Source organism: Triticum aestivum, chromosome 1D, assembly GCF_018294505.1.
Source record: "Triticum aestivum cultivar Chinese Spring chromosome 1D, IWGSC CS RefSeq v2.1, whole genome shotgun sequence".
Classification (NCBI taxonomy): Eukaryota; Viridiplantae; Streptophyta; class Magnoliopsida; order Poales; family Poaceae; genus Triticum; species Triticum aestivum.
The window spans coordinates 313,189,003-313,201,378 of NC_057796.1; the positions used below are offsets into that span (position 1 = coordinate 313,189,003).

General features: G+C 46.7%; 1 protein-coding gene across 1 annotated transcript; it reads right to left on the reverse strand.

Moving 5' to 3' along the window:
- Positions 1 to 785: 785 nt before the first annotated feature.
- LOC123181705 (GATA transcription factor 2) lies at positions 786 to 2,455 on the reverse strand. The gene is made up of 2 exons (XM_044594026.1): positions 1,841 to 2,455; positions 786 to 1,691 (listed from the first exon to the last, which is right to left on the reverse strand). Exons 1-2 carry the CDS (start codon positions 2,198 to 2,200, stop codon positions 978 to 980), a joined length of 1,074 nt encoding a protein of 357 aa, XP_044449961.1. The 5' UTR covers positions 2,201 to 2,455; the 3' UTR covers positions 786 to 977.
- Between the last annotated feature and the right edge of the window lie 9,921 nt (positions 2,456 to 12,376).

Sequence of the window (12,376 nt, forward strand, 5' to 3'; positions counted from 1 at the left end):
TGTGCAGTTCCAACAAAAGTCGGCGCAACATGCGGACGTGCACCCAAAGGAAGGCGCACATGGAAGTCGGCAGGCTGCATTGCACACATCTGCACTCCATGGCTGCAACGGGGCTCCGCCCCAAGCCATCTTTACTTATCGTGCCGTCCTGCCCAGCCCCACGGAGAAGCTAGACGGCAAAGGAAAAAAAGTTACACCCCTGCCACTCCTGCTAATAAGTGAAGAGAGAAGAGAAGCGTAATGAGGGCGGGCACATCACGTGACCGGAACGTTGCCCACTCTTTCCCCTGCCGGAAAGCTCCACGGTGGGCCCAAGTCACGTGCCGAGCCACCCACCATTCCCGGCTCTCACACTCGTCTTTCTTTTTCTCGCCATTAAAATGCTTGACCTACCGGTGAGAAATAAAGTCCGTGGAGTACCAGTGCAGTAACCACGGAGAAAAGCTGCAGCAACCCAGTGAGCCAAGACACTGGCTGGTGCTAACGAGAAATAACAGACCGAACGCGCAGGCTCTCAGTACTGTAGGTAGTGGCACTCGAGCTTCTTGCATGACCGGCAGTAACACCACTCAGATTTTGCCAAGGAAAAAAGCAGTCAATTTGATGATTTTTGTAGGAAGCAGAGACGAATCCTGACACTCAAAGAATAATCCGTGAAACTCAGGTAGATTTTAACCGTTAGATTAATAATTTTAGCGTGATTTTATGAAGTTCTTGAGAATTATGGATTGGCCACGATGGCAATTGTACCAACAGAACTTGATATTCATCACTCGTAGTAGAACTTGGAAGGGAGGTAGGTACCAACAAATTAATTAACAAAAAGATGCAAAATATATGGGGAAAAAGCGAAAAGTGAGAAAAGGAGGCCTGGGAATTTTGCAAAGGGGTCTAGCTAGCTAGCTAGGCTGCGTGCAGGCGCGCGATGATGCACGGCTAACTAGCTAGGAGTACATCCGTACGTCCGGCTCAAGCGATCAACATATGCCGTAGTCATGGAACATGAGCTCCGGCTTCACGGTCACCCCGGGGCCGGGGCCAGCCGCCGCCGCCGCGTCCAGACGGTGGCTGCCGCGGATGAGAACGAGCTCCTTCTGGCGGCGCAGCTCCATGACCTTGCGGTGAGAGTTGGAGTGCTGTGTCAGCAGGAACGTGGGGCTTGCCGCCGGCCGGTACTCCGGCACCAGCCGTCCAGACTTGAACCGCACACCGCACGCGTTGCACAGCGTCTTGGGCCCCAGGGGCCCCGTTCGCCACTGCGGCGTCTTCTCCGACGCGCAGTGCGTGCAGCGCCGCACGCCGCCCTCCACCAGGCCCACCTCCGCGCCGGCAACGGGTCCATGCTTCTTGCCGCGACCGCCGCAGTTGGAGCCGCTAGGTCGTGCCGTCGTTGAGGACGGGAAGTCGGACGATGAACACGAGGACGAGGGCGATGGCTGCGAAGGCGGGTGCGGCATGAGGGAGTGCCATGCGGCGGCGGCCGCGGCGCTCGCGCGCGACCGCTTGCTTCGCGCTCCGCGGCCTGGCACCGCTGTGACGCAGCTGTCTTGACCAGCCGAGCTGCCACCGCCGTTGTTCGCCGCGTTAGCCGCCGCCATTGCCGCATGCGCGGCCGATGAGTAATTCGGCATGTCCGAGTAGGAGTCGTCCACGAACTTGGATAGCCATTCGAGCTCCGCAGCTTCCTCGCTCTGAAACACACACATACATGTACATTCAGGTAAGGTCAGCAGTTCGATGATCACGAGTGTCAGAATGCAGACGATTTGACGATCATGCGTGCATGTATGCATAATTTCATCTGTAAGGGCCGCGCGTTCGTCAATTATGCGGTGCTTACAGGTATGTAGAACTCGTCGGCGAAGGAGAGCATGGACGTCTGGTGATCCGACGACGTGGCGGACGGGGTGGTGGCCGACAGTTCGCCCACGCCGGCGCCGAGGTGGTGGTGGTGGTGGAGCGCGTTGTCCGGCGCGGCGGGGAAGAAGTCGTGGGCGCCCGCGGTGGGGAAGTCCAGAAGCTCATCCACGCGCATGTTGGCGTCGCGCATGGGCTGAATCCCGTAGAAATGGTGAGCAGCCGCGGCGTAGCCGCCGGCCTGGTGGCCCATGGGCGCGGCGTGGACGTTGGAGGCGTTGTGGTACGAGCCCATTCCCATGCCGAGCTCCACGCCCATGGCCATTTCCCACTCCGACGCCATTCCAGCCCCCAGGAGAGCTACGAGCTTGTGTACTGCGTACTTAAAGAACACTGGCACTGGCCGTTCCAGTACGAGCTAAGCTAGCAGTGAAGAGTGTGAGTGTGGGAGAAGGTTTATAAAGTGATGCGAACGAGAGAGGAGGTGAGCTGGGCGGAGAAGAAATAGTGCGCGCTGGGCTTTGAAGAGCGAGCTTCTTTCAGTCGCCAGTAGCAGGAAGGGCGGTTGCAAGATAATTTAATGGAGAGACGGACATAGGGGAGAGAGAGAGAGAGAGAGAGACAGTTTAAGGTGGTGCGATTAGGGGGAGTAGAGGATTAGCGTGCGGAGCGAAGCGGAAGCTAGTCTGCTACAGGGTACCCCAGCACAGGGGCAGGCCTCCAACGTGCCCACCCATCTTCTCTCTCTGTGCACGCTCATGTGCGCGCCAGACCACATGCGTCTCTCTCTCTATCACACCCCCATTCTCGGCCTAGCAACGCCGACACATGCGCCAGAGCATCTACAAAAACCAGCGGCCGCGAAACATAAATGACAAAGATCTGAGGGTGCAAAAGGCTATAAAAAATTCTTCATAATTTTCTAGCCCCCCCCCCCCCCTTGCCTCAACATAGCTCAGAAAGTCCTCTTCTTCCCCCGAGCTTAAATGAGCTCGGGATGAACAATAAATTTGAAAAAGAAATGTCAACAAATTCGAAGGGATCTGAATTTTGTGTGTGTCGAACTTTAGCAAATGTTTCGAGTGCTTGCAGAACTTCACAATGGAATGACATCCATTGAAGTCGTGGAAAAGCAACAAAATCGGCACTCAAAAGTACTTTTGAAAATAGCACTTTTGGAGCATCAATTTTGTTTTTTTCTATGACTTCCACAAATGTCTTTTCATGATAAAATTTCACAAGCACCCAAAATATTTTCCACGAAAAAGAAAAAATATCTTAATTATTTTTAGGATTTACTGTTCAGCCGAGCTTATTTGAGCTCACAAACATCACGTCCCCGCCGCCGTGTTTTTCCATTTTGCTAAGGAAAGGAGATGAATCTGTTGTGCATGCAAAAGTTCTAATCTGACCCCGAGCTCAAATGCACCCTGATGAACAGTAAAATCAAAAAAATAGTAAAAAAATGAACTTTTTTGTGATAAACTTTACAAGTTTTTTGTACGCCTGCAAAACTTTAGCATGAAATTACATTCTTGGAAGTCGTGGCAAAAACAAAAACAAAAACAGTACTCCATGTAGCAAATGTTTGGAGTGCTTGCAAAACTTCACCATGGAATAACATCCGTTGAAGTCGTGGGAAAAACAACAAAATCAGCACTCGAAAATACTTTTGAAACTAGCACTCCTGGAGCATTAACTTTTATTTTTATTTTTTTGCTATGACTTCCACAAATGGCTTTTGATGATGAAATTTTACAAGCACACATAACATTTGCCAATGTTTGCCACGAAAAAGAAAACAGTTATATATATAAGCTCGAGCTGAGAAACATCACGTCCCTGCTGCTGTGCGGAGTTAATACCACAATTGGTACATAAACTTGTAGGGGTGGGAACAGATTCATACAAAAACTAAAAACCCCCACAAAAGTGCCCCTCCAACTTGACTGTTGTAACAAAATCATAGAAAAGAGCTGTGGAGGCGACATTTGGCATGCCACGTTGGCTCTGGTAATTTTGCATAAAGGCCCTCCAGTTTTGTTTTTTTACACTGCGCTCCTGCAACCCCTCCTGCCCGTTCCCCATTTACAAATCGCTAGCCCCGAGCTCCTCTCTGTCCACTCCACCGCCGCCCCTCTCTGTCCACTCCGACGCTGCTCCGGCCACGCCAGCGCCGTCCTCTCGCTTCCACCGCCGGCTCGTGCGACATGAAGGGGTCGACATCTTCAGGATGGACGGAGCAGGTAGGACGCCGTGGGGCAGGGGCAACATCGTCGTCTGGCCAGCATCGCCCGCTCCTTGGATGTGACCTCGCGGGCGCCGACAAGACGAAGGGCGGCGAGCCCTGGGCGAAGATCACCGGCGAGGTGCGCTACATGGATGTTGATTCTTGCAAGGTGTGTACCCTCTCCTCAATTTGAAGATGGACAGTGAAAATTTGTAGTGAATGGATATGATTGTAGATGTTGATTCTTGCAGACTTGCAAGATGTAGTGAATTTCTTTCAATGTTGTACTCAATGTGGTAACTTTCTGAAGATGTTTTGGTTGGATATGATTGTAGGGGACTGCAATACTTCCAGACTTTGATTGGAGTATACCTCCATCCTCCCCTGGTGCTGTTTTCAATGGCATTGACACTAGTGACCAATGTTGTCACTTTCTGAACCCAGCAAGAAGAGTTTGCTGTGAGGGCTATGGCTATGGTCGTAGATTTCTTGTCTGTCCTGTTGAGGTTAGAATTCAACAAACATATCTGGAGTGTGTTCCAAAATGCTTGTTTAGAATGGATGCTAATTTACTAAATGTGTGTTCCAAAATGCTTGTTTTATGTTTTCAGGGTTATGGTACATGTGCTTATCTGAAGTGGCTGGACAAAGAATGGCAGGGGAGGCCTAGGCAGGTGATTCGCAAACTTGCTGAAGAGAATGTGGCTCTTCATAAATTTGTCTTTGACAAGGATGCTGAAATTATGAGGCTGAAGGAAGAGAGGAAGGCCATGATCATGAAGCACAAGAAGGAGATCAGAACTAGGGGTAGGGGGAAATTTGGTTAGCCTGTTTGGTCTGCTGCTCTGCACTGTTGTATGGTGTTGTAGCTCTAGTGATAAGAGGTTTTGTGTAAGTTAGGTAATTTAGTATGTGGCATGATGTGAGAGGTGAAACTATTTGTTATCAGTTGCTACTTGTACTGATTATATGAAATCAGTGGCTACCTATTATCTATGTTCAGTGTTGTCAACATTCCAAACTGTTTGATGATACTGGAATCATTTGCTACATATTGTTATTCAAAAAGTTTGGCTTGTTCTTGTAATGATTCTCTGATTTGACATGAAAATACACTCATTTTGACATGAAGTAGACTGAATTTGACAGACTTATTTTTTAAAAACTGAATTAGCACAAGCACACAAGCTTTGGCACAAGCACAATTAACAGAAGCCAGCACAAGCTTTAGTACCAGCACACAAGCTTGACATTACAATAGCTCAAAAGCTTAAGCAGAAGCACAAGTAACAGAAGCGAACACAAGCACAGTAACATTCAGGCTAATTCAGAGGCAACATTCAGAGGCAACACAAGCACAGTTCAGGCTAACTCAGAGCTCCTCCATTGTCAGGCCTAGCCGTGGAGACAGGAACGGCAGAGGATCCACCTGTTCAGGCTGCGGAGGCGCCGTGGTTGGCATCTGACCACATAGGCACACCCACCTCACCTTGCCCCGTGGAGTTCTCGCCTCCTCCCTTGCCCAGCGGACGATGTCCAACGCAGCCCACTCGGGGGCGACATCCTGGCTCGCTCGTCCGCTGTGCTCTCGAAGTATACCCTTCGAGAAAAATTGTGGAGCGTCCAGTCGGCGTAGTTCTTGGCAAATTGAATGCATGCTTGCCGCCGGACAGTGCAGATACTGGGCTCTTCATCCATCTCCGCCTTAACTTTGTACCACTCCTTGAAGGCGTCTGTCCAAGCCTTGGCGTCGTCGTAGAGCTGCTCTGCCCTCTCCTTCCACCGTGATGTCCTCGTCGCCTCTAGGACCTCCGGTGAGACCGATCCCACCGGCCGCAGCAGCTCGGGGAAGTTCTCGTAGATGTAGGGATGTGGCATGGGGTTCGGGATGTGCTGGAGGGGAGCGGGCGAGGCATTCGGCGGTGTGCTGGAGGGGAGCGGGCGAGGCATTTGGGATGTGCTGCTCCGGCGAGCCATTGGGTGGTGGCAGTGAGTGGTAGGTGGGAGAAGAAGAAGGAGTGAGTGACTTATATTGTTGCACGCGGGAACGAAAGCGCGGGAGTGGAGCGCGCGAGATGAAAAGCACGGGAAGGAAAGGGTGGGAGTGGAGCACGCGGGAGTGGCCATTAGCTGTCCGGTGGCAGGTGGGAGAAGGAGAGGGGCATACAGAAGAAAAGACATGTTACTGAGTTTATGTTCGAACTCCTCCGAATAGCCTACTGGTCGATGGAACTTGTGCGACTCCATCAGGTTCTGGGATCGAATCCCAGCACCACCATTTTCTGCACTATTTTTTTATAAATTTTCTGTCTACACTAAACTCAAATGCTTAGTTTTCTATAGCACAAATAACTCAAATGCTCAGTTTTCTGCACAAAAAACTCAAATGTGGAAAAATCTGACTGTCATTGACACAAACAACTCAAATGTGCAAAAACTCACATGTTTTTCATTCTTGAGTATATTGCCATAAAAAGGCAGTTCATTACATGTATATTGTCTGTCACCAAAAAAGTCTAACTGTTATTGCCACAAAAAAGCAGTTCATTACATGAAAAATGTCTTGCACTAAAAAATGCTAGCATCAAATTCAGACATGAACTTCTACAGTTTAGCATGAAGTTCATTGATGAACTAAAAGACATCTAACTGTCACCCCAGGTGCATTCTGAGAAACTGGAATTTCTTCGGTTAAATTGAGATCAGGTATTGGCTCCCTTGCTCCATCATCACCAAACATGAGCCTGTATGCTGGATAAGAGCTAGCTTCCCTCCTGGCTCTTCTCCCAGCCACTCCTTTGCCTCTGGCTCTACTCCCAGAAGATCCTCCTCTCTCTGTAGTGCCAGATCTCACTGTCTTTCCTTTCTTCCTTCCTCTTCCTCCAGTTGCACTTGACCCTGGCTCATCTGGATGTGGTACTGCTGCAGCTCTAGTCCTGCCTCTTCCTCTCCCCTCACACTGGTTGTTGCTGTGGTTGTGGTTCTTCTGGGAGGGATAGAATCCCTAGCTTGCACCACAAAAGCAGACTCTTCAGGAAGTGGCCCAGGAGGATTCCAACTGCTCATATATGCCCTCTCCTATGCAGAATCACAAAATGTCAGGAAGATATAAATGAGAAAAAGAAATGCACGTACAAATTCAGAGAAAGACAGGAATATTAAAAGTGCACCTCCTGGCCTATGGTGTAGACCATACTGCTTCTGTCATTCATAGGATCAAGTCTTGTTGGCATAATATCCTTTAGTCACAAAACTATTCATGTTAGTAACATAACTGAACTTAAATGCATTAACTAAAATCACTAATTTAACCTGCATAATTGAAGGATCTCTAACTTCTTCATCATCTTCTAGTTGAGCTTCCTGTTGCCTCATAAACTTGGCATGTCCTCTCTTGTTGTGGGCAGCACTGCCACACACTGAGCAATGCATGGCCACTCCTTTTTTGTTGATGTAAACAGTTCCATCTTTCTTCTTCTTCTTCTCTTCTGGTGTCTTTCTCCTATTCTTAGTTGGCCTGCCCATTTTCTTGGTGAAGACTGGAGGGTGGATGTCAATGCCATTCATCTTTTCCCAGCTTTTCCTGTCCCTCATAGGCATGATGTTGTGCCCATATGCCTTTAGATAGTTTTCTATGCCATAGCACTTGTGAACCAATGTTTCAGGGTCAATCCTATTAGCTCTACAACAGGCAATCACATGATTGCAAGGGATGCCATCCAACTGATTTTTTTTGCTATCACAAGTTCTGGCTGGAATATCCACAACATACTTGTTGTTCCGTGATTCAACACCATAAATGCCAAGTCCTGAATGTGTTGGAAAGCAGCTACCTGAGTACTCTGCATTCTTGTCCAGTTTCTTCCTAATCTTCGGGCAGATAAGTCCAGTCCACTTTTCTGAAGCTTCTTTGTACTTTCTGTCATGCCTCACAGTAATTTTATGTGTTATGCATTCTAGCATTAATATAACACACAATTCTCTTGCATCCAAGATGTAGCTGCAAGAGAGACATAATAAAGTTTTGTCAAAACTCAATGACACTGCAAGATTGTGTTAAACGTAACTTAACTTGTATGCTAGATAAGTGAACTAACTGAAGTTTACCTGTTGTACATCTCTGACATGTTGTTCAGCAAGATGTCACACTTGGGGAAATATCTAAAGTATGCTTTCACCCACTGGTTGGGGGGCTTGCCATCCAACCAATTATATGCCTCCAAGTTCTGTGCCCTCAGCTTCTCTCTGTTCAAGTTCCACTTGTCCACATTAGTTGACCTAGCAATGGCCCACAACATATTCTTCAGTGTTTCCCCTTTGAACTTCTGGTGAAAGTTTTGATAAAGATGTCTAACACAAAATCTGTGTTCTGCGTCTGGCCATATCTTCTCAACAGCATTGATCAAACCTTGCAAAATTAGTTAATAAACATGTCAGACAACAACAACAGATGGTGATGACAAGACATTGCTCACACAAATGGAACACACTTTTTGCTTATCACTCATTATTATAGTGAAAGGTGAGGTGTTAATGATGTTTAAATCATTCTTCAAAGTGGTGAGAAACCATTCCCAAGAGTAAGTTGACTCCACCTCCATCATCCCCATTGCAATTGGAAATATGCAATCATTGGGATCAATCCCAACAGCTGTAAGCAGCACACCCTTATATTTGCTCTTCAGGTGACACCCATCAACAAATATAATTGGCCTGCATCCCCTCAGAAAACCTCTCTTGCAGGCACCATAGGACCAATACAGTGAAAATAGGTGATCTTTTGGAAGCACGTCACCTTTTTCCTTCACTTTGGTTGTGCAAACAATGAATTTGCTCCCTGGATTACTTCTCCTCAGTTCTTGTCCATAGTCCCACAACTGGCTGTACTGTGCTTTCTCATCACCATGTATGATCTTAAGTGATGCACTCCTGGCCCTGCCAAGCTTCATTCTCACTGCATTAAGCTTGAACTTCTGCTGAACTTTTCTTCCAAATGTACCCAAGTCCATGCTCTTGTTGTCTCTGAACTCATCAATAAATATCTCAGTCAGGTACTTTACTGTCAAGCACTTGGAATCCCATGTTTTGGAACAGGTGTGCTCTCCATTGTACTCTCTGATGACAATGCTTCATGTTCTATTGTATCTTAGATGCTTTCAACCTCCAAGGGCAAGCTGGTTGGCACACACCAATGAATCTCTGTGCCTCATTTCTAGGTTTTAAGATTTCCACTCTGTTTTTTACTGTGTATGCAGTGACTGCTTTCCTTAGCTCTTTCATTTCTCCAAATACTTGCCCAACCCTGAAGATTGGGTTGCTCATGTCCATTTTTGCATTGAATGTTCTGAATGTATATTTCAACTTCTCCAACTCATCTTTTGACAGGTTGAGCTCATCATCATCCAGTGGATCTTCCTCCTTAAATATCTCTTCCTCTTCTTCATTGTTGTCATTCAATGATTTTTCCACATTCTGAGCAAACAAATCATCATCTCCATCTTCACAATCATAGTCACTCTCATAAAAGTCTGAGTCAGTTTCATTCAACACTTCTTCTCCATCATTGTTTTCAACTGCATTATCTGCATTCTCTGCATCATGATCTGCCTATGCATCCTCTCCTTCCTCTACATTCTCTGCATCATGATCTGCCTCTGCATCCTCTCATTCCTCCGCATTCTCTGCATCATGATCTGCCTCTGCATCCTCTCATTCCTCTGCATTCTCTGCATCATGATCTGCCTCTGCATCCTCTCCTTCCTCTGCATTCTCTTCATCCTCTCCTTCCTCTGCATCCTCTCCTTCCTCTGCATTCTCTTCATCCTCTCCTTCCTCTGCATCCTCATTTCCATCTGCATTTGGGCATCCTTTTAGTATGATATCAGGATATAATGTCTGAATCTTGTTCTCCTCATCAACTAACAAATCCAATGTCTTGACTTCTCTGCTGGACCTCACCATAGCAACTATAACATCTGGATTGTCCACACATAGCAGGCCATCACCATAGTCTTTCCCTAGCAAAATCCAGTAGACCTTGATTTGAGGGTCTGTAGAGTCATAGTCCATCCTTGCCAAGCAATACTTGATCATCCCTAGTGACCATGTGTCTGAATGACAATAGTCAAAAGCTTCATGATTGCACCCAATGTAAAAGAGCTTCATTTCTCCACCTATGCATTCCCCCAAGAAAATTCCATTGTGCTCAAACTCCACTGAGAAAAACTGGCAAGCTTCTCCATTTGTCACTGCAATAATTGACACATGAAATTTTCAGTGCACAACACATTCAACTCTAACTGAATCATAGTTTCAACTGACAGAGTACATTGCTCAAACTCTAACTGAATCTGTACTCTAATTTTCAAACACAAGTATGTACCGAATATCAACTAAAAGACCACCCTTTCATCACAAAACAATAGTAAAAATGCTGAATTTTAGCATTTTACAGTGCAAAACATAACAGTACTGCATCTACAGTACAGTGCAACAATAGCATATAATCTCTGAATATGTGAACAACAAAATCACATCAACACATGACCTCTTCCCTCTCTGACCTAAAGGCCCCCCCTTTCCATGTATGCTACCCAAAACCCTAGGTCAAATCCCCTCACATTGCCCTTGATTGACCCCCCCTAATACGTCTCCGTCGTATCTATAATTTTTTATTGTTCCATGCCAATATTCTACAACTTTTACATACTTTTGGCAACTTTTTATACTATTTTTTGGGACTAACATATTGATCCAGTGCCCAGTGCCACTTCCTGTTTGTTGCATGTTTTTTGTTTCCTAGAAAATCCATATCAAACAGAGTCCAAACGGGATAAAAACTGACAGAGATTTTTTTTTGGAATATATGTCATTTTTGGGAAGTGGAATTAACGCGAGACGATGCCCGAGGGGCCCACGAGGGTGAGGGGCGCGACCCAGGGGGTCAGGCGCGCCCTGGGCCCTCGTGGCCACTCTGTAAGGCGGTTGGTGCCCTTCTTTCTCCGCAAGAAAGCCAATATCCGGATAAAAATCGTGTCCAAATTTCAACCCAATCAGAGTTACGGATCTCCGGGAATTTAAGAAACGGTGAAAGGGCAGAATCAGGGAGCGCAGAAACAGAGAGACGGATCCAATCTCGGAGGGGCTCTCTCCGCTCCCATGCCATGGAAGCCATGGACCAGAGGGGAAACCCTTCTCCCATCTAGGGAGAAGGTCAAGGAAGAAGAAGAAGAAGAAGGGGGGCTCTCTCCCCCTCTCTCCCGGTGGCGCCGGAATGCCGCCGGGGCCATCATCATCACCGCAATCTACACCAACACCTCCGTCATCTTCACCAACATCTTCATCACCTTCCCCCATCTATCTACAGTGGTCCACTCTCCCGCAACCCTCTGTACCCTCTACTTGAACATGGTGCTTTATGCTTCATATTATATCCAATGATGTGTTGCCATCCTATGATGTCTGAGTAGATTTTCATTGTCCTATCGGTAATTGGTGAACTGCTATGATTGGTTTAATTTGCTTGTGGTTATGTTGCTATCCTTTGGTGCCCATCATATGAGCGCGCGCGTGGATCACACCATAGGGTTATTTGTATGTTGATAGGACTATGTATTGGAGGGCAAGAGTGACAGAAGAAGTAGTCAATTGCTTAGGGACAATTTCGCAACTCCTACCACCACTTTTACACACTCGCTATACTAACTTTATTGCTTCTTTACTCTAAACAGCCCCTAGATTTTATTTACGTGCTCTTTATTATCTTGCAAACCTATCCGACAACACCTACAAAGTACTTCTAGTTTCATACTTGTTATAGGCAAAGCAAACGTTAAGCGTGCGTAGAGTTGTATCGGTGGTCGATAGAACTTGAGGGAATATTTGTTCTAACTTTAGTTCCTCGTTGGGTTCGACACTCTTACTTATCGAAAGAGGCTACAATTGATCACCTATACTTGTGGGTTATCAAGATCTTTTTCTGGCGCCGTTGCCGGGGAGTTATAGCGTGGGGTGAATATTATCGTGTGTGCTTGTTTGCTTTATCACTAAGTAGTTTTTATTTTGTGCTCTTGTTTTCTATCTTTAGTTATTGGTAGGAAACGCAAAATACCAGAAAAAATAGTTGTACCTACTACACCAATGGTTGAAGAACCACTCAAATTCTATCACACTCCTGAAGCTTTTTACTTGGATCATCTTTGATCCCTATGTGCTCGTGCTGAAACCCCAACTAGCTTAGTTGAGGGAAAATCTTTAGGTGAGCATGCTTGTTATGTGCGACACCGCTTA

Coding starts and splice junctions, on each gene's coding strand:
- LOC123181705 (XM_044594026.1), bottom strand. CDS start 2,200: ATGGCGTCGGAGTGGGAAATGGCCATGGGCGTGGAGCTCGGCATGGGA. Junction 1,692..1,840: donor CCGACGAGTTCTACATACCT/GTAAGCACCGCA, acceptor TGTGTGTTTCAG/AGCGAGGAAGCTGCGGAGCT.